The sequence below is a fragment of the Acipenser ruthenus genome, chromosome 43 (genome assembly GCF_902713425.1).
Source record: "Acipenser ruthenus chromosome 43, fAciRut3.2 maternal haplotype, whole genome shotgun sequence".
NCBI lineage: Eukaryota > Metazoa > Chordata > Actinopteri > Acipenseriformes > Acipenseridae > Acipenser > Acipenser ruthenus.
The window spans coordinates 6655529-6679106 of record NC_081231.1 but is presented as its reverse complement, the minus strand read 5'-3'; the positions used below and the strand labels follow the sequence as shown (position 1 = coordinate 6679106).

Below are 23578 nucleotides of genomic sequence, written 5' to 3'. Positions count from 1 at the left end.
TAGGTTAGGGTTAGGGTTATAGAGAGAAGCTGGTTGAAATGGCTCTCAGTGTGTGTTGCAGTGCATGGGTTAGGGTTAGGGTTATAGAGAGAAGCTGGTTGAAATGGCTCTCAGTGTGTGGAGCAGTGCATGGGTTAGGGTTAGGGTTATAGAGAGAAGCTGGTTGAAATGGCTCTCAGTGTTTGTTGCAGTGTATGGACAATGGCAGGACACAGTATTGATTCATTGTAATAGTAAGCAGAGAGCCTGTGGAGGCTGGCCTAAGTCCTGTCAGATGTAAGTGAATCAGAGGCAAGTCCAGTCGACCCACTGCTGAATAATAATAATAATAATAATAATAATAATAATAATAACAACAACAACAACACTATGTAACACAATTTTTGTTCCTGGGTAGTAAGTGTTATTTCCTAATTGCTTATGCCTCAAAAGTATAGAAAATGGCTATTATACCCCACAAACTTTGCTTTTGTGACCAGGACAGTGATATTTTGAAATTTGCATATTTCCAATGAGAAAACGGGCGAATGTGTCTTTTCGTCAGAAAAAACATATTAATCCAAATTAACATGTATTTATACTAAAGTAATACAAAAATGACTACAGAAGATTTAGAAGTGAGTAGTTTTTCGAGATTTACAATTATACTGTAAATCACTTTCACGAATCAGCCCCCAAATGTAGTCTCCCATCATGTTCTCGTTATACTGTCCTTGGTAGCGGCGTTCAAAGTCCAGTATATCCTGGTGGAAGCGCTCGCCTTGCTCCTCCGAGTACGCTCCCATGTTCTCCTTGAATTTATCAAGATGAGCATCAAGGATATGGACTTTGAGGGACATCCTACAGCCCATTGTGCCATAGTCTTCACCAGCTCCACATAGTTTTTGGCCTTGTGATTGCCCAGGAAGCCCCGAACCACTGCGACAAAGCTGTTCCAAGCCGCTTTCTCCTTACTAGTGAGCTTCTTGGGGATTTCATTGCACTCCAGGATCTTCTTTATCTGTGGTCAAACGAAGACACCGGCTTTGACCTTTGCCTCAGACAGCTTAGGGAAGAAGTCTTGAAGGTACTTGAAGGCTGCCAACTCCTTATCTAGAGCTCTGACAAATTGTTTCATAAGGCCCAATTTGATGTGCAGTGGTGGCATCAGCACCTTCCGTGGGTCCACCAGTGGCTCCCACTTGACGTTATTCCTCCCCACAGAGAACTCGGTCCGCTGTGGCCAGTCCCGCCTGTGGTAGTGCGCCTTGGTGTCCCTGCTGTCCCAAAGGCAAAGATAGCAGGGAAACTTGGTGAAACTGCCTTGGAGACCCATCAGGAATGCCACCATTTTGAAGTCTCCTATGACCTTGATGCCATCTCAGAAAAATGCAGCTATGTATCCACTTAGGCAGCTGAAACTAAACTGAACTGGTGGGCTTAAGGCCCCTGTATTTATACTACTATTTATATTACTAGAAAGTTCTAGAAGTTACTCCAAGTTTACTCAGCACTGAATCTATCTGGAATGTTCTGGAAAATAGGTAAATTTCAAAATATCGCTGTCCTGGTCACAAAAGCAAAGTTTGTGGGGAATAATAGCCATTTTCTATACTTTTGAGGCATAAGCAAATTAGGAAATAACACTTACTACCCAGGAACAAAAAAAAAAGAAAAAATTGTTACACAGTGTAATAATTCAGACATTATCAAGGTTATGAAGTTTGCTGTGTATCACTCCACACCTCTGAAGAGTAGCCAGTGTGACTGACATACAGAGCAGCCAATAGAAATCAGGGGCGTGCCCAAAACAAATGCTGAAACATCACTGAAAATGGGGGTTTAGTATTTCCTGAACAGGAGCCAGAAAGTGTAACATTTTCTCATTTAGTTTTGGATTTACATGTTTACATTAACATCATTGTATTTAGGCTGCAAGCTCTATAGCTGCCCAGCCAATAGGAGTGGAGGGGAGGGGCGGAGACAGCAGTGATTCTGTCTTTGTTACATAGAGAGAGGCAAGCAGCTTGACAGAGAGCTCAGTTATTCAGCTCTACTAGTTTAAAAGCGCTGATTGTAATTATTAAAAGATACTAGTTTGTCATAAATATTAGAACTGCACAGGATGTTTAGTGTTGGACCCGTGAACAGGCTCGAGTCTTAACCTCAGAAGCTCGATAGCGTTCACAAACAGGCTCCTCTCCTCAATGATAATCTATGGGGTTTGACTCGATAGCGTTCACAAACAGGCTCCTCTCCTCAATAATAATCTATGGGGTTTGAGCTCCTGGTAAAAAAATAGATAAAACACTCAGACACCTTTTTTCCATTGCAGTGTTTCACACTATGTGGAGTCACATAATTTAATGAATTGATTTCAGCTCCTCAGACTACATAGTTACTGATTTACCTTTTTCACTGTAAACCACATACCATTGACCAGTATCACTTCTCATCTCAATCACAGACTGTGTCTTCATTGCATTGCTCTCTCTCACTGTAAACCACATACCATTGACCAGTATCACTTCTCATCTCAATCACAGACTGTGTCTTCATTGCATTGCTCTCTCACTGTAAACCACATACCACTGACCAGTATCACTTCTCATCTCAATCACACACTGTGTCTTCATTACATTGCTCTTTAACAAACCAAGTCTGTAAGTGTTCTGGCTTTTCTGTTCCGTACCACATCATGGATCGTTATCGCTGTGTTCCCTGTTTCACAATGAGGGGAATAATCCTTCCACTATCAGTGCACTAGAGAGGCCATTTTGAAAAGAGCTTTGAAACACACTTTCAAGTTATAAGTGTAAAAAGTTGTCAGGATGTTAACAATGAAAAGAATAATTACAGGTACGTATTTAAACAGCTGTAGCAGCACGCGGGGTAACGCTAGATTATTCAGAACCACGCTACTTACTGTTGAAGAGAGCTGTTCTATTAGCTATTGTAACTTTAAACACACAGATTTAGAGTCTGCTTACCTGCTTTCACTTTCACCTGCACTCTGTCCTTGTGCTTCAGTTCAGCTCTTTAAGAATAAATAGAAACAGCTTTTTAAACCTGTGCCTTTTCTGCCTGTCGGTGTGTTGGTTTGTGTGTGTGGGTTTATTGGAGGCCCACCAGACATCGCATTCATTTCGCTTTAGTATTAGTTTGTTTGGATGTTTGTTTAGTTCTCTTTACTTTCTGACTTACCTGTACCTTGCACTAAATGTTCTCTGCAATAGGTTGTTGTCCTTATATTTTATTTATTACATTATAGTTTACAACAATAAACCGTTTGTTCATGAAATTGACACTCTTGCTGACTTAGTTATAGATATTGGGCCAGCAGTATCTCCTTAGGGAGGACAGTGCAACTGCTTCTCAGTTGTGCAGAGTGATCGTTACACACTGTCTGCCAGTGAAAGAATGTGTACCTGGTTCAGACACGCCTCATAAAACAAACCAACACATGATCCTTTTCACAGAACTGGAGCTCATGAGTGAGTTAAAGTCTATTCTGGAAAATTAAAAATAAATTAATACAACTTTTCTGTGATCTTTTGTTTTGTTTTGGCTAAGAGTCCATTTTAAATGTTAGCTTGCGAGGTTCGGGGGGCGTGGAGCTGGGGGGGCCGCTAATCTCTAATCTTTCAATTTTCTAATCTCCCGTTAATTAGTTTCTATTTACTATTTAAGACCTGATCACCTGCACCTTTTCTGTCTAGTGTTTCGTTTTTGTAGCAAACGCTCAGACGCCGTCGTTTCGTGCTTCACCGCTAATATCTAAACTTCGTTGCCTCGCTCACGCAGGTCGTTTCTCTGCACATCGCTGCCAAGATATTATCAATCATTTTCTTACCTGCTCAGGTGACCTTTCTTTTCATTCAGCTTCTCTTTTCGGCTCCAAGAGCTCCAACGTTACTCTTTCCTGTTCCATCCGGTCTCCACCTCGGCATCATAGCCGTCCAAAGCGCAGCTCCATTACTCAACTTGTCTGTAACTTTATCAGAAAGTCTGGTCCTCCGTTAAACTTCCAAGCTCCTTCGACATTCCTGTTGTCTGCGATTGCCTTACCTTAGCTCTATTTAATTCTACTACGAAGTTTTGTCGGCGGAATCTTTCTTTACTCCTCGCCTGCAATCAGACGCCCCTCCCCCCGCTCCCACAGAGCCAGCACAATCACCGCTTCATCAGAAAATCCTGCCCTGGACCTCCATCAGCTACGTTCAACATTTTAAAGACGTATCCAGTCCATTCTAAACTCAATTTAACTAGTGGCGGCTCGTGACTCGACTGGTCACAACATTCTCTAACTACACTATTGTACTGTAACTTTTCCACCGGCGCCTCACAGGCTATGGTTACCACGGCAACGCCCTTATTGAGTGACTGCGGGGAGTGGTAAGTTGTCATGGTGACCAGGCAGCTTTATCAGGCTCTGCGCCTCAGCACTGCAATCTTCCGGCTTCCTGTTGCTGCACTCTAGGAGAATATCTGGAGTTGTGAAACCCAGTCTCTCAATGTGAGTTCACCTTTTCCATTTCAAGCAGACATGATAGTAGCAGACCGCAGATCGATCCCGTATTAACTGACACATAGGATAGTCAACATCTCAACTCTGCCCTCCATTCCAGTAAATGGAGCACAAAGTGTGCTGAGCCTCCCCAGCAGTCGATTTACACACGTTCGTTCAGATCCAGCTGCTACCTCAACTGTCAGTTCCAGCTCCCCTTCGGCCTCCACTTTTAGTATTCAAGTTCCGTCGACTGCTCCCGTCTGCTGCGTGCCCCCCCCCCCCAAATTCACCAGCTTCACCAGCTGTCATTTGACTGAATCATACTCTCAGTAACCTCCTTCAATCTGCTCAGCATTTCATATCTGCAGCTCTCTCCCTCCTTCGACAGCTTCATATTGTACAGCTTGGTCAGTGTTTTAAATGTTCTGTGCCAGAATCTGATTCATCCTATTCCTTCAAATCAAACCAGATCACGGCTTTCATCGTCCAGCTAGGGATTATTATTTTTTTTTCCCACCATTCTCTCCATACCAGTAGTTTGTCTGACTCTTCGTGGAATCTTCAAAGTCCCCCCCCGCCCGCCCGCCCGCTGCACCTTCCCGCCTGCCCATATCAATAGACATTCTCTTTCACTCATCTCTACTCTTCAGAAAGTTTGCTTGTCCCCTTACGAAGATCTCCTCATGGAGACCATCTGCCTAACAGCTGATTAAGAGCCTTCCCCTCTGCCTCACCTTCCCGCATCAATGACCATTCTCAGTTTGCTCATTCTTCTCTTCTGAAACGCCACTTCTCCCCATACAAGGATCTACCTATGGAGACCATCTGCATCTGAGCCCTCTTCGGTCTCCTTAGGAGCTCAGAATCCACAGTTCTAATTTACTCCATCATTCAGTCGTGTACCTACAGACGGATCCATTTCAGTGTGGTCAGTTAATTCAGCTGTCAAGCAGATTCCCCTATTTGCCCCTTATTTTCAACGTCAAGGTATCTCATCTGCTTCTCGGCCATGGGCCACTGCTCTTCTTCCGCAGTAGATTATTACGTTCAGAACTCGCTGTTTCTTTTGCTTCTAATTTACTTCACCATTCGGTCGTACCTCCAAGAGGGATCAATTTCAACGTGGTTAGTCCATTCAGCTGTCAAGAAGAGTCCCTTCTCTGCCCCTTTCATCAGCAAGGTATCTCCCCAGCAAACCCCCCTCCCCAGGACCCTCAGTTCATTGATTCCTCTCGCTCCTATCATCACTCATCGCTGGTTCTCACCCACCTTCCACCCTCCAGAGCAAGCCTCCCTCCTCTACTCCACCCCCTTATTGATTTCTCTCGCTCCTAGGATCACTCGTCACTGGATTCCAACCTACCTCGCCTCCAGAGCGGGCCTCCCCCCCAATCATTCCGTAGGCACAGCCCCCTCTGCTGCGAGGGCCAACATCACTCACAGCCTTCTTCGGCTTCCTCAGAATACACAGTTTCTTCAGCTTCAAGCTCCCCTGCAGCGACGAAGATCTCCTAATCAGCCCACCTCTCCACTCTCCTTTCTAGAGCAGGCCTCACTCCTCAGCTGTATTCTCCCCATTCATTTCGTATAGGTGCAGCTACCTCCGCTGCAAGAGCCAGCATCAACCACAGTCTGATTAAGACCATGGGCTGCTGGTCCTCTTCTGCAGTAGATTTATTACGTTCATTCATCTCCTCCGATATAGTTGCAGCCCATTTTAATATCGCTAGCATGCCCGGAGTGGGGGCTACCTGTTCACCGGGGCCACCAGAGGTTTTCCCCTAATCTGCCTCAAGGGGTTTTTTCCTCTCCACTGAGCGGCAGGTATACACACAGTCGCATCCTACTAACAAATTTACTAATCTCCCTCTGTTCGTCCTGTTCGTCATTCTGGTCTTTTGTGTATGTTTTATGCGTTGGCATGTGCTGTCTTGTTTGTCTCACGGTGTGGGAGTTTTTGTGAGGTGCCGGGGGTCCATCCTTTGGGGGGAAAGTGATGCTCACTTCCCCGACCTCAGGGCTAGGCAGCCGCCTCCCTTACCTTCAGGGGTTCTCACCGCGTGAGTCAGAGCGGACCCCCGGCCAAACTCTGTTCTGTCACAGCTCCTGCGCTCATCTCACTCGAGGCTCTCTTCTATTCTGCCTCTCTTCAGGACGTGGTCACTTGTGCCGAGTCCTATACTAACCTCAATGCTCTGTCCTTATTTTCAGGTCCCAGGCAGCGTGATGTCTCGGCCAATCAGGGGTTTTACGAGCGCCCCTTACATAAGCCTCAAATGCTGGGTACCTCTCTCATCTCCTCCCGAGGGGTGGCTTTTCAAGTCTAACCCTCATATGTGTTTTCAGGTTGCCGGGTCCTCCGCCCCTGGGATGTCGACAGCATCGGCCCCAGTCGGTGACCTCTTTTCTATCCTGTTTCCGGTTGCCGGGTCCTCCGCCCCTGGGATGTCGACAGCGTCGGCCCCAGTCGGTGACCACATTCTGTCCTACTAACTGCTCCTTGCTGCTTCTTCTGCCTTATCTTTCCCCCCCAGCTCACGCCCAGTGAAACACAAGTGGATGTAGATATGTGTAAAAGTGTAACACAGACACTAATACTAATAGTGATAACCTGGCATATGCATTCCCATTGAGATTACAGGAGAGTGGAAAAGAGAAGGAGAGTGGAGGGGAGAGAGAGGGAAGGAGACAGAGGGTGGAAGAGCGTGGATGGGCTTCTTTTCTTTCCTTCAACGGCAGATTACAGCAGTTTTCTCCATCAAAGGATCAATAGCTGCCAGTTTACAGACCGGGGTGAGATCTACCTAATTGTTTTCTTTTTCAATCTGCTGCTGGATTACCCATTTTTTGTGTTGAATAGACATTCAGTTTTGGTTGTTTCAGGAGGTATTTTTTTTGTGAGGATACTTTAAACATTAATTTTGAACTGGGGGTTGGGGTTGGTTGGGGTTGGGGTTGGGGTGTTGCTTTTTTTTTCAACGTGTTTTACAGAACTGAATTGTTTATTTTTTTGTTTGTTTATTTTACCGCTGTGTGATGCTGTATGCTAATTCTACTGCTAGCTTTGTAACAGATTACTTAATCTTTATAAAGCAACCAGGTACAGCAATAAAGAAAACATTTAAGTTCGGTAAATGCCAGTGACACTTTATTTGCTTCCTACTAGAATCACCCAGCATGTAATTAAATAACCTCTATTTACTTTTGTTTCAACATACTGATTAGATAAATAAATATAACTAAACAAAAACATCACTGTGTCATATAGTAGCATAGGCCGATTCCCCAAAGTAACCATCCAATTTTAACTATTGTATACAAGAACACACTATAGTAATATACCATACTGAGAAAATCAGTGATTTTAAACACTCTAACTATTCAAATAGTATATGAATTGACACAATGAAATAACTACTTATATCTTGAAATTCGTCTCTCTATCTATCAATAACACAATTTGAGTAAATCTAACAGAAAAGAGGGAGCCGCCCCTCAAGAAGATTCCCCAGAAGCAGCAGCTTTACCCTTTTCTACTAAAATCTCCACATTGTTCCCCCAATTAGCTAATTTAGCAAAGCATCCAGCACAGCCCAACCCTCCCTCTCCTTTAACTTTAAAACAACAGGGTTTAGAGGACAAGACTGAAAAGCAGTGAGATTTACTTTTTAAAGTAACACCTTCCCATCATGTTAACAACACTGAACACCGTTACTTGTCTCTGCCTGTATTGAGAGAGGTCTGGGGTATCATCAGGAATGCTTTATGAACACAGAGGCTTCTTTTCAGAAACTCCTGCCTTTGTCTCTCTGATTGCGATGCAGGGATTATATTATGATGGGTATTTCATTCTGTCAGAAACTCCTGCCTTTCACTTAGTGTGGTTGTGAACCTGCAGGTATTGAGACTGAACCTTTAATAAATAAATAAACCAGGAGATACCAGTCTCAGTACAGTTGTTATTTCAGATAGTCTTGTGCTTTCACAACCTGACGAAGGCACTTTTGTGTCAAAACATTGGCGATATGTTTTTATGAATTAGAAACACATTTTTGTTGCGCAATCGAATGCGGTTCAATGGTTTTCTATACTGATTTACGGCTTCACTCTTGTGAACTTGCACCTCGTTTACTGCGGTGTGCGGACCCATTTCTCCCTTTTGTTGAAGCTGTAACACGTTGCAAATTAATTTGATGCCAGCAATTCATTTAGCAATGCATCCAGCCCCGTCCAACCCTCCCTCTCCTTTAACTTTAAACCAACAGGGTTTTGAGGAAAAGACTGAAAAGATCCAACTTACTTTTTAAAGTAATACCTTCCCATCATGTTAATAACACTGAACCTTATCAGTTTTGTAATAAATAAACAAACCTGGAGATACCAATCTCAGATATTCTTGTGTTGTTAGAGTGAAGCTGTAACATGTTGCTGGCGTCCTGCCCAGCTCAGGCAGTGGGTTGGGCAGACATGCCTGAATGCTTCAGCACTGAAGCTCAAACTGGTTCATGTTCTTTAAACACACAGAAACAAAGACACACCCCACCAGAAGTGACACAAACAAACTTATGGGTCATGTTAAAGGAACATAAAATAACATTAAAATGACAGAATGCAGTCATTGTCAATGCAGGGTTTAGATGCTGTGGTTAACACGATCATTCATTTTCAGACATATTTGGTGTTAGCTCTCACCATACAGAACCTCAGAATCCTCTAACGATACATACTTCAGATCTGCTTCATGATCCCACCATACAGAACCTCAGAATCCTTTAACAATACTGTGCCAGGATGGCGTGAGGTGTGGTGACGTCATGGACCAAGAAGTACAGAAACCAAAACAGTGGATGGGCGGGTGAAGCTGAATGCTACGGCACTCTGCGTATTTAATAAATAATACAAAACAAAAGATTTGAACAAACAGCAAAACAAAAAGGTGTGATGGCCAAACAAACAGAAACAAGTATATTTCTAAATATAGCAATTGTTTTTCTTTCGCTCGCTCTCTCCCCTGTACACTCAACCTCGCAGCACGGACAGCTGCAGGTTCTTATACTCTGGCCGAGGGGTTAACTAGCTGTTAATTATCTTATTACCCCTCAGCCACAGTCTGCACGAGTTTAGTAAGGATGCGTGACTGTCAGCTAGTTACATAATCAGTAGCTAACAGTCATGCATCCTCACGAGGTTTTAAAATCAAATAATGATGACGGCTTTCGTCCGCGATGCAAACAATAATACAAATAACACAGTGCATACATATAGGGGAGGGACACTCCGCCAGTGCTGTAGAAGACACCAATGAAAATGTTTGTCTACTTGAATTACGTTTAAAATCTTAACTGTTATCAATAACTTCATTTCAAATGACTCTGAGCTTCATGACAAAGGCCAATAAAATGCCAAGTGTATTCTGTACCACTTGTCTGTACATGATTACATGCACCCGGCCAATCAGAAGGATTTCAGAGTGCAACACTGAATGAGCTCTGGGTTTTCTTTGCCATGGGACTTGTGCAGAAACCGACATTGAAGGACTGCTGGACCACAGAAGTTGTGCTTCTAACTCCAGCCTTTAGACACCTTGTGTCTTAAATCAATACTTTGAAATTATTTAATTCCTGCATTATGTGGATAATAGTCATGCTCAATATCCACATCGAGAGTTATGGAAGATTCAGTCAGTTTTGGATCACAGTCACACTACATTCAAACAGGTTTACAGTTCAGAACAAAACATATTAGCATTGATGAATCACTGAGGCTATGTAAAAGGTAGCCTGGCATTCAAGAAGTACATACCCATCAACAGGGACAGGTTCAGCATACAATTCTATGCATTGTGAATCTGGTGTGAGGAGAAGTGGCTATATCTGGAATTTTCTAGTGTACCAAGGCAAGGGCACCACCGGTACTGCACAAGATAAAACTCCAGCGACTCACCAAGTGGCAAAGGGTCTGGCAGGCTTGGATGGCCAAGGTTACTGCCTTTGGATGGATCGGTTTTACAGCCACCCCGACCTCTTCAGTGAATTACAGCACCATCAGTTTGAAATGTGTGGCACAGTTATGCCCAACAGAAAAAACATGCCTCAGGATTTACTGAAGAACAAAATAAGAAAGGGTGAAGTTGAGTCGTGGGCGAGTGGTAAAGAAAATGCAAAAGGGATATTTGTATGTGAACCACAATGCATCATTCTTCACTAAAGGAAACTGGTTAAAGTCACTGGCATGTGTTGGGGAGTACAACAAAAACATGGGTGGTTGATTCATCTGAGCAGATGATGAAAACATACCAGGCAATGCGCAAAAGCAGAAAGTGGTGCATCAAGTTGTTCTTCAGTCAAGATGGAAGAGCAGACCACACATTACCAGTTCAGACGGAATCTGTGCAATGCAATCCTTTTAAAAATGGAAAGAAGTCATTTCATCCAAAGGGAAAATGTCATCAACCAAAGATCCACCAACTAGACTGGAAGCTCAAAATGGTGATTATCTTATTCCAACACCTCCCACAGAAAACAAGACAAGCCTGTGAAGATGGTGTCGGGTGTGCAGCGCCAAGGCAAAAGCTGCTTTACAGAAAAAAGGACAGAAAAGGAAAGCAGGAGAAGAAAGAGGAGGAGCCGGAGACAGTGTAAAGAGGAGGAGCCAGAGACACAGTGTAAAGTTTCCCTGTGTGTGACACCTTGCCACAACAGTTACCACACTGAACTGAATTATGCTCAGTCCCAATCTCCAGCTGACACTAGCAGTGCAGGATCCACATAGTAAAACACGTTTTTAATTGTAAAAACTGCTGTATTTAGTAGAAATGTTTCATGAATTCAATAGTATTTATTTTTAAAATAAAGGTTCAGTTCTAAAACATGGGTTGTGTTTTTTTTTATTTTATTAAAATGCTCTTAATTCATACAATTACACAGGTGAAAGAATGTCTTGCATTTTGCCTATAATTCAAATTAGTTCAACAAAACTTTCAGGGAGTGCTGTAGCATCCTTCAGGTAACATAATATGTTGCTGTACCTTTACATCTTTGAAAACCCCAAATCTACTGAAATATAATTGTACAAAACGTACAGGCAGTGGGTTGGGCAGACCTGCCTGAATGCTTCAGCATTGAATCTCAGATCACTTCATGTTCTTTAACTCATTCCCTTGTACAACACATCCCTGTGACAGGCGATCCCTTGTACAACACATCCCTGTGACAGGCGATCCCTTGTACAGATGCCATCCTGTCTACAGAACATTCACACAATTCAAAAGTAAACCTGTAGCCCCTCCCCTTCCCCAAACACTGTTCAATAGTTAAGAAAGGATAAGCCCCTCGGTTATCCCTATAATTGACTATTTTAAATGACCAATTAAGTAGAATTGATGACTACGCCAATTTGAAGCGTGTACCTTTTACCTATAGCAGCAGATTTGATAGTAGCAACAGATCTTTAACCAAGAGCGATCCCATCAGACCCTAAGTACTAGAATACTTCAAATAACATCACACCAACACTTCTAAATAAAAAAATAATTCACAGCACAATAACACTTTTAAATAACAGCCTTCAAAGCAAATAGTGATTTCCACCAACACAATTCCAAACAATGAAATATCAAACCTTAAATAACACACTTAAAAAAAACAAAAAAAAAACTCACTAATAATCAGTGATTTTCATAGAACAGAAAAACTTCATGCAATCTAAAAAAAAAATGCCTAATGTTTAAACCCTCCAATAGCCGCTATTTTAGTTAATACACAGGTTGATAAAGTGCAAGGGTGCAATCAAAAGTTAACAGGCCTCTTATAATTATATATTGTAAACTCATACAAAATTACAGTTAGGATAATCAGGACAAAGACGCTACTCTAAAAGTCTAAAACAACCAATAACACAGAAATGAAGTTCGTATGCAGCGCTCAAATGTTACATCAAAATTCACAGGATCGTAATTACCAACTGAGAATACAGACAATGCACATTCTCTTTTGTAATCAACCCCATACAATTGCGACCAACGTCTAAGAGCACGGGGGATACTTCACTGAAACCACTCCAATATAGAGCGGACCAAACTACTCAATATGAATAGTCGTAGTTTACCATTAACTTCTAGCGCTTCAGCCAATTCACAGCGCATCAGTATTACACTTGAAAAGTTACAATCCTTACCAAACAGTAGTTCCGCGACCCGTGCTCTCAGCCCACAAATCTCTCAAACCCGGTCGCTCCCTGGCTGATTAACCCCACCTGTTTTTATACAGCTGGCCCCCTTTACGAATTATCACTGCAATTACTATGGAGACCAGTAGTCTCCCTGGGGTTTAAAGGGACAGTGCAACAGTAAAAATGATAAAAATCACACAATAAAACTCAACTCAATTGCACATCTGTTACAAACCCCCTTGTTTTATGTGATTGTGTTTTTATGGAGATACTTCATTAGCTGTGCTTTGTGGTCCTGTCTCACTAACTGCATGAAATAACATCTCTTATACAATAAGAGACACCCGACACACAATGTATTAACTTATACATGAACCCAATTGTTTCAGTAATCTTACAAAGCCTTAGAACTCAGAGAGTGTCTCCACATTAGATACACAGCATTATTCTACGATTATCACTATCACGTCTCGCACACTGTTTTCTGACTCCTCCTCACCAGAAGTGCCAGAAATCAACACATGGGTCATGTTACAGGAACATAAAATAACAATTAAAATGACAGAATGCAGCCTTTGTCGATACAGGGTTTAGATTCTGTGGTTTCAACATGATCATTGTTGTGCTTTGTTTTTATTCACACAATCTAGTTCCCTGTTAGTTTTATAATGTTCATACAATTTTAATCCTATCTGAAAATGGGCCTTTGCTTTTGCTCTGGCTTCACAATATGCCCTGTTGTTCCTCTACAGGGAACAGGTTTCAAATCAATCAGCTCTAAGAAGTTGTTACATTTTAAGGTCCTTTCTACACATTTCCTTAATAAAACAACATTGTAACTTACCTTTTAAAAGGTGTGAGTCCCACACAGCTTCTGAGTGTCAGGGTCTTGTTTTCAATGCCGGGTGTCTCTCTGCTGTGACTGTAGTTTATTTTTATTTTTTGTGACTTGACTTCCTCCATTGTTGCATCAATCAGTGTGTTCCGGGCTTAACACACACTGTTAAAGTTTCTGACTTAGTAATTATTTAAACAGTGAGTATTTAGATCCACTGCTGTTTAGAGCTCTGTATAACAGAACTGTTACTGATTGGAGCCTACCCCAGCTAACCAAATAACGTTGTTGCAACATTGCAACAATGTTGCACTTTCGTTGTGACAACAGAATGATATGATGTTGTGGCAACACCGATTTCTACTCCAGGGGATGTTGTCACAACATTGTAAATGAACGTTGTAAAATGACATTTATATAACCACATTCTAGGAGAAATGGTTCTCAAATAACAAAATACAGAGAACAAAAAGTTGCTTTTTGATCCCAGAATCTCATCAAGCAGCTTCTTGAAGGATCCCAGGGTGTCCGCTTCAACAACATTACTGGGGAGTTGGTTCCAGATCATCACAATTCTCTGTGTAAAAAAGTGCCTCCTATTTTCTGTTCTGAATGCCCCTTTATCTAATCTCCATTTGTGACCCCTGGTCCTTTTTTCTTTTTTCAGGTCAAAGAAGTCCCCTGGGTTGACATTGTCTATACCTTTTAGGATTTTGAATGTTTGAATCAGATCGCCGCGTAGTCTTCTTTGTTCAAGACTGAACAGATTCAATTCTTTTAGCCTGTCTGCATACGACATGCCTTTTAAACCCAGGATAATTCTGGTTGCTCTTCTTTGCACTCTTTCTAGAGCAGCAATATCCTTTTTGTAACAAGGTGACCAGAACTGAACACAGTATTCTAGATAAGGTCTTACTAATGCATTGTAAAGTTTTAACACTACTTCCCTTGATTTAAATTCAACACTTCTCACAATATATCCGAGCATCTTGTTGGCCTTTTTTATAGCTTCCACACATTGTCTAGATGAAGACATTTCTGAGTCAACATAAACTCCTAGGTCTTTTTCAAAGATTCCTTCAATTTCAGTATCTTCCATATGATATTTATAATGCACATTTTTATTTCCTGCATGCAATACTTTACATTTTTCTCTATTAAATGTCATTTGCCATGTGTCTGCCCAGTTCTGAATGCTGTCTAGATCATTTTGAATGACCTTTGCTGCTTCAACAGTGTTTGCCACTCCTCCTATTTTTGTGTTGTCTGCAAATTTAACGAGTTTGCTTACTATACCAGAGTCTAAATCATTAATGTAGATTAGGAATAGCAGAGGACCTAATACTGATCCCTGTGGTACACCACTGGTTACCTCACTCCATTTCGAGGTTTCTCCTCTAATCAGTACTTTCTGTTTTCTACATGTTAACCACTCCCTAATCCATGTGCATGCATTTCCTTGAATCCCTACTGCGTTTAGTTTGAGAATTAATCTTTTATGCGGGACTTTGTCAAAAGCTGCTCAATTAATACAGTACTTGGTGGCAGTGGATGCAGAGGAAACATTTAAGGCTATTCAAATTGGAAAAAGACAACTGAAAAATGGAGCAATCACCAAAACATCAGTTCACATGTTCCAGTAGCTGTGAATTAGATTTGCAACCCCCCCCCCCCCCCCCAACCCAACCCAACCCAACCCAACCCAACCCCACCCCAATACACACACTCAAACCCAAACCCCAACTGTATTTGTATTTGCTTGCGATTGTAAGTCGCCCTGGATAAGGGCGTCTGCTAAGAAATAAATAATAATAATAATAATGCTTTTATTTAGTTTCTCTTAAACTGTATTATTGTCTCCTATTCTTTATACAGGACAGTATTCCTCCCTGCTGTCCAGCGGCACAGATTTAGAATCTTCCTCAGACTGCGCTGTGAACTAAACCAGGCAACAGAGCAGCCTCCACAGCAGCAGAAGAGTCCTTGTCACACATACATATCTTATTTTGTGTGTCTTGTGAATGCTTTAGCTTGCAATTGTTTGCACACAAAGAAGCTGCTGTTTCATTGAAAACAAAAGCAACAGTATGTCATTGTCACAGGGTGGCTTTGTGAATGACGTCAGACCAGAAAGGAGGACACAGACAGGCGGTGGCACTTGCGCCAAAATAAATAGACAAACAAAACGGATTAACACTTAACAAACGGTGCACGGACAGACACACAAACAAACACGGTGAGTCTATAAACAAACAATTATTTACTTTATTTTACTTTCTCCTCTCCACACTCGTTCTCCACTCACCGAACACACAACCCTGAGTAAGTAAAACGTGCATCTATATATACTGTTGTGCCGGGATTCAATTACTAATTAATTATTCACTTGAATCCCAGCACGTGAATTAATTCTGTGCAACTCCGTGCTCACATATTAAATACTTTAAATGCACGTGAAGTGATGTGCAATCCTCGTGCCTAAATACAATTATACATTTAAAATAACTCGTGCTGCACACACCCATTTATATCCCGTGCAGCCATCTCTATACACCAACATTAACACACGCAGCATACAACATATAAATGCACACATGGGTGGAGCACATTGCCACAGTCATCCTTCAAGAAGACTGGGCTAGGGTTAGGATTAGGGCTGTGCTTTTGTTCGCAGTGTCTTTAAATCCAGTCTTGCTGTCCTTGTTTTAGTTAAATCAAAGGAATCCTTCTCAAGGAGGTGTTTTCATGGTGGTGTTTGTTTCATTGTCCATGTTGTTTTATTTGAGATCAGGAGTGCCGTCGATTTCTGTACTTTTTCAACATAGATACATAAAGCGCGAATAAGATGCTAAGCAATTGGCATATGTGGCATATTTACTCGCTGTTCTTCTCCAGTAAATCACATTGGGCCGGGCTAAATACAAGTGGGGCTTGCAGAAAGGTTGCCCCTTGTCAGGTACCGGTGGAGAAATCGGAGGCCCAAAGTGATTTAACCCTTTAAATGGAAGGCTTTTTCCAGTGAAGAAGCTGTGCGATTGGCATATGTGGCATGTTTGCCCTCTGTTCTGCCACAGTATACTACGATGGGCCGAGCTAAGTACAAGTGGGACTTGCAGGAGGGGTGCTCATCGCTGGGTACCTGCAGAGAAATCAGCGATCCAACGTGATTTAATCCATTAAATGTAAGGCTACTTATTCAACGTAGATAGATAAAGAGCAAATAAGAAGCTGAGCAATTGGCATATGTGGCATATTTACCCGCTGTTCTTCCCCAGTAAACCACATTGGGCCTGGGTAAATACAAGTGGGGCTTGTAGGAGGGTTGCCCCTTGTCAGGTACCGGCAGAGAAATCAGTGGCCCAAAGTGATTTAACCCTTCAAATGCAAGGTTACTTCTTCAACGTAGACAAATACATTTATGCTCTTAGAAGCTTGCAAATAAGAAGCTGGCGAATAAGCCAACTTCAGCCTCTTGTTTTACAGTGTAAATGTATGAAAAGAAGACAGACGTAGCCATAATACAGTCAAATTTAATGTCACTTCTGTTAATGTCACACTCTACTTATTCTCATCAAATTGAAATGTCCCGGCCCGAATATAATGCATGCTGTGACTGATGTTTTGTTTTTAAAATGTATTATTGTTCAATGCATTGCTGAGTTTGTTGCGCTCACTTATCAGAAGGTGTCTGGAATGATCCAAATTCAATTAAAACAGCGGGTGGAGGTGTGAAATAAATATATTTATAACTTCTCTTATGCAATTATTTCAATAGCGATTAATACCCTGTCACAAAGACGGCCGGAGTGGGTGGCGTCAGACCAGATGCAGGAAATAAACAGACAGAGATTTGTGGTTTGGTGAAGCTGAGCGAATGCTTTCGCTCAGCATTTAATAACAGAACAGAAAATAAAAGGTTTGAACACAAAACACGGGACACGGCACTATACGCCAAAATAAAGAGACAAACAAAAACGGACTATACAGTAAACAGACAGTGCACGGACAGACACACAAACAAACATGGTGAGTTTTAAATAAACAAGTATCTTGCTGGTCCTACCAGCACGTAATAGCAATTGATATTTAAACTTTTATTTCTCCTTCTCTCACCCGTTCTCCACTCTCGAGCACCCAACCCCGACTGAATGAAAATGTGCATCTATATATACTGTTGTGCTGGGATTCAATTACTAATTAATTATTCACTTGAATCCCAGCACGTGAATTAATTCTGTGCAACCCCGTGCTCACATATTACATTTAACCAGCACGTGAAGTGATTTGTGCCCTCCTCGTGCCTAAATACAAATCTACCTTTTTAAATCACACGTGAAACACAGATCCGTTTATATCCCGTGTACCAATCTATACACCGACATTAACACACGCACGCAACACACAAATGCACACAGGGACGGGGCACATTGTCACATACCCTTTGCGGTCCATTTCAATAAATTAAAAGTAAATCAGCTCATTTTTGCTGTTTAATCTACTATTTGTTAATAATACAAGTAAAACTTCAAAGAAAAGTTTGAAGTATCTGGTATTGCCAGGCAGTCTCCCATCCAAGTACCAACCAAACACGCATATTATTATTATTATTATTATTATTATTATTATTATTATTATTATTATTATTATTATTATATTTTTTTAAGCAGACACACTTACCAGGCAATCTAGATAATGATTTCCATTACACGAGAGTAGTTAAAACTTCATGCTGATTTGAACTCGGCTCTCGCCAAGATAAGCATGATAACTAAGACATAGCTTTACAGTAAACTAATGTGATCCATATGTGTCTCCATCCATTTACGTTTTCTTCCATATGATGATGTAGATATCCTTCTGTCTGGTGTTAATGGCTGAAGTGTAATGCTGGCTCCAGGGATCAGCTTATTTTGCCTCCCCGGAGCATCAGCACACACAACGGCTGTGTTGCTGGCTCCGGGGATCAACCACAGTGCGGCCTCCCCAGCGCATCAGCATGACAACCGTCTGGATTGAGCCAAGTAGGGTACATCTCTGGGCTCTTCATGTGGGCACCTTCCATCCTCAGTGTTTCATTGACTAGCCCACGACGGTGATTCTGGCGTCCCAGTATCACCCCCCTCCGTCCCTGTCACAAAGACGGCCGGAGTGGGTGGCGTCAGACCAGATGCAGGAAATACACAGACAGAGATTTGGGGTTTTGGTTAAGCTGAGCGCGTGACCGCGCTCAGCATTTAATGAATAAACATACAGAAAATAAACGGCTTGCAACAAAAACACAGGACCCGGCACTTGAGCCAAAATAAACAGACAAACAAAACGGACACAAACAGATTTCACTACTTATTTTACTTTTACAATACCCTCCGTCTCCTAACCCGTTCTCCACTCACCGAACACCAACCCCCAGTGAGTGAAAACATGCAGCTTTTATGCAGTTGTACCGAGATTCGATTGCTAGTCAATCATTCAATTGGAATCACGGTACAACTGCACGTGAATTAATTAAAGTGCAATTCCCCGTGCTCACATATTACTTTTTACTTGCACGTGATGTGATGTGCCATCCCCGTGCCTAAATACAAATATACAATTTACACACACGTGAAACACAGACCGCTTATATCCCGTGTACCAATGCCTATACACCAACATTTACACACAACACGTAACATATAACATACATAGGGGGGGCACTTTGCCACAGTCCCCCACTCAACTCAGCCCAGTTTACTTACCTGTATATCAGCGTTTCTTTCTTTCTATTGTGCTTGAGATCCCCAGCCAGAATCTTTCCGTCTCAACCACAGCCAGTTGCTGCTCCTCTCTGCTGCTTCAGATAAGTTCTTCACTGTGCGATGCAACTAACGGCCACTGAATCCAACGTCTCTGAGAAAATGGGTTGTAGTGTGCCACAAATCCTCGACAACCCACTTCCACTGGGTGAACCTGGACTCTCCATCCTCGCTGTTCTGCTTCAGTGGCTAGTTGAGCATACCGCAGTTTCTTCCTCATACGCCTCATCTACAGCATCCTCCCATGGCACTGTTAACTCTACCAGGTGAACAAGGCGTGCTGATCCAGACCACAAGACAATATCTGGTCGAAGGTTAGTGGTGGCAATCTCAGGTGGAAAAATAAGCCGTTGACCAACATCTGCCAGCATTTTCCAGTCTCTAGCAGCTTCCAGTTGTCCTGGGCGAGGATTGGTTTAAACACCTTTTCTTGGTGGTTGCTCTCCTGGGTGGAGGAATGTTGTCTTTTGTGTGTAATGTTTTGATGGAACAGGTGGCAACTTATTGGTCATGTTACGCTTGTCTTCCAATGCTAAGGCCAAACATCGCAAAACACCTGGTCATGGCGCCAAGTAAACCGTTCTTGGCTAAGATGATGATTATTATTATTATTATTATTATTATTATTATTATTATTATTATTATTATTATTATTATTATTATTATTTATTTATTTATTTCTTAGCAGACGCCCTTTTCCAGGGCGACTTACAATTGTAAGCAAATACATTTCAAGTGTTACAATACAAGTAATACAATAAGAGCAAGAAATACAATGAGAGCCACCTTACATCCTGTCAAAATGTGCCTTAATGATGCAGGTGATGAACACAAAGGAAATGAGGGATCCTCTCCTACCCAGAGGTTTAGGTTCTGTGGTGATGGGAGAACATCATATGTTGACCTGATGAGGAAACTGATCCTGCTCTGTTCCATTGACCATAGGTCTTGCCAGCCAATCTTGCGTTGTTCCACACTCTCCCATCTCATCCATTCTCCCTGCTTGGCCTTTGAAATGGCCTTTATACACCTCATCCTCTCCTCCTGCTTTTGCACCTCGTTGAATACCAGCTTCCTCCTTTGAGCTGGGGCTACCTTGTGCCATGTAGGAGGAGCTGAACTGAGACCAAGACCCCCTCTTCCATGCTGAACTTGCCCCATGATATCACCAATTCGAAGGGCAGCCTTTGCATCCACCACAGCTTTCTTTGCCGCCCACTTTCTTCCAGTTTTCAACACAGGTGCTGCCTCCCTTACGCATTTATCGCGTGACTCTACTAATGTCATTTCCAGTCTGACCTTGGCACACTTAAACTCCTCGGTTAGAGCGGAGACTGGTAGCTGCAGTATTCCTTTACCATAAAGTCCCACTCTGCTGAGGCAGTGTGGAACTCCCAACCATTTCCTGATGTATGAACTGATTAAAGCTTCCAGCTTCTCTACTGTTGTCAAAGAAACCTCGTACACAGTCAGTGGCCACAGCAACCTCGGCAGTAGACCAAACTGAAAGCACCAGAGTTTTAGTTTGCCTGGTAGAGCACAGCTGTCTATGCTCTTCAACCCTTCCACTGCTTGTTGTCTAACTTCTCCCACACGAACTGTGTCCTTCAGATCCCCGTCGTACCATCTCCCAAGACTCTTCACTGGCTTCTCAGTATTGGTATTGCCTCACCATTAATGAAGAATGTTTTATCTACTACTTTGCCTTTAATTATAGAGATGCTCCTTGATTTAGTGGGCTTGAATTGCATTCGTGCCCATTCAATGTTATTGGTTAATTTGCCCAATAACCGATTAGTGCAGGCTATTGTTGTAGTCATGGTTGTCATGTCATCCATGTATGCTCGAATTGGTGGTAGTCGCATTCCAGAAGCCAAGCGCTCTCCTCCTACTACCCATTTTGATGCCCTAATGATTACTCCCATTGCCATGGTAAAAGCCAGTGGAGAAATGGTGCATCCTGCCATTATTCCAACCTCTAGGCATTGCCATGTAGTGCTGAATTCTGAAGTTGAAAAACTGAATTGCAAATCTCCAAAGTAGGCTTTCACTAAATTTGTTATTGTCATCGGTACACTGAAAAAATCAAATGCTGCCCAAAGAAGTTCATGTGGCACTGAACCATATGCATTAGCCAAATCCAGGAATGTCACATGGAGCTCCTTCCTCTCCTTTTTAGCTGATTGAATTTGTTGCCAGATCACATTGATGTGTTCTAAGCAACCTGGGAAACCTGGAATGCCCGCTTTTTGTATTGAAGTGTCAATGAAGCAGTTCTTTAATAGGTAAGTTGACAATCTCTGAGCAATAATGCTGAAGAAAATCTTGCCATCTACGTTTAATAGGGAAATAGGACGAAACTGACTGATGCTTGTAGAATCCTTTTCTTTAGGTATAAAGACTCCACCTGCTCGGCGCCATGCTCTTGGTACAACCTGTTTTTCCCATGCCACTTTCATCAATTTCCACAGAATTCGTAGAACTCCTGAAGCACTCTTGTACACTCTGTACGGAACTCCATTAGGCCCTGGAGATGATGAAGCCCTTGCTTTTTTCACAGCTTGCTCTATTTCTTTCCACTTAGGTGCACAGTCCTCCATTTGGTATTTGGGTGGATTGATAGGTGGGATGTCTGAAGGAACTGACATAGGCTCCTGCCTTTTTGAATCTGTATGTGTTTCCTCCAAATATTTCTCCAGCTCAAACTTAGATTAGTATTATTATTAGTATTATTTATTTCTTAGTAGACGCCCTTATCCAGGGCGACTTACAATCGTAAGCAAAAACATTTCAAGCGTTACAATACAAGTAATACAATAAGAGCAAGAAATACAATAACTTTAGTTCAAGTAAAGTACAAGTTTGACAAACCACAATTCAATAATACAGCAGGTAATAGTGATAGTTACATCAGGATATGATTAAATAGTGATAGTTACATCAGGATGTGATTAAATACAAAGTACTACAGGTTAAAAACTTGGCAGATTACAGTATTCTGAAGTACAGGATTAAATGCAGTAAAATAGGGGCTGATAAGAGCAAAATAAAGCACATTTACATGAAGGGTGATAGTGTCCCAGGATACAAACAGAGGAGTTCTACAGGTGCTCTTTGAAGAGGTGAGTCTTAAGGAGGCGCCGGAATGTGGTCAGGGACTGGGCAGTCCTGACATCTGTAGGAAAACTTTCTTAGTTAGAGAAAGGAGGCAGTTGATTTTAGTGTGCCATTTTCCTCACTGGTGAATATCTTCTTTACAAATTTGAATGGATCTTTATAAAAGTTAGTTCTTGCATGCTCTTTCTTTTTGTAGCGTTTCCATAGGCGCTCAGCTCTGCACAATGTTGGAAGCTTATCTTTTATGACCCTTTGCAACAGAAGTCCCTCCTTCTGACTTTGTTCTGCTTTTCTCCATTGCTTCCTCAACTGCCTCCTTTCTCTAACTAAGAAAGTTAGCTGCCGTCTAGTCTTTCCAGGAATAGTTTGTACTTAGTATAGTTTGTTAGTATTATAATTATCATCTATCATATTAGTAGAACCTTTAACATTCAGGTGGTAGCCATCTTGTGGTGGTTTCCAGAATTGCATCTATCATTCATTCTAATATATAGTGCCTTGAAAAAAGTATTTGCCCCCTGTCTGATTTTCTGCATTTTTGCACATTTTTCACATTGAATTTGGTCAGATTTTTTTGTGGGTTGTAGTAGTATATAGAGGGAGTCTGAGAGAAAAAATGACAAAGTTTGGTGCTTCTTTCATTTGTTTGGTGTGCAAGGTAATCAAACATGCAATCTTCAGGTGTGAAACAGTTATTGCCCCCCACTAGTTAACTCAACCCAATTAAAGGGATAATTAGGGTCAGCTGTTTGAATACTTTGGTTAACAACCAGGCCTGATTTGGGCAAGCCCTGCCCAATATAAATCTGACTATCTTTGGCCCTTACCATCAGAGTGAAGTTGTCAGCACACAGGTTCTAGAGGCACATCATGCCACAAACAAAAGAAATTCCTGAAGAAAAAAGTTGTTGATCCCTATCAGTCTGGAAAGGGTTACAAAGCCATTTCTAAGGCTCTGGGGCTCCACCAAACCACAGTCAGAGCCATATTGTCCAAATGGAGAAAGTTTGGGACAGTAGTGAATCTTCCCAGGAGTGGATGTCCTGTCAAAACTCAACAAGAGCAAAGCATAAAATCGTCCAGGAAGTCACAAAGAACCCTAGAACAACATCCAGGGATCTGCAGGCCTCTCTCGCCTCGGCTAAGGTCAATGTTCATGACTCCACATTTGGG

At 42.0% G+C, this 23578-nt stretch overlaps 1 protein-coding gene across 1 annotated transcript in view; it reads right to left on the bottom strand.

Annotated features, from left to right (window-relative positions):
* Window positions 1–13636, bottom strand: part of LOC131709357 (butyrophilin subfamily 1 member A1-like) — a 48537-nt gene extending 34901 nt beyond the window's left edge. Inside the window, exon 1 of the mRNA XM_059011820.1 lies at window positions 13503–13636. Within this exon, the coding sequence (XP_058867803.1) occupies window positions 13503–13621 (119 nt within the window). The 5' untranslated portion in view covers window positions 13622–13636. The remainder of the gene's footprint in view (window positions 1–13502) is intronic.
* Window positions 13637–23578: the final 9942 nt, after the last annotated feature.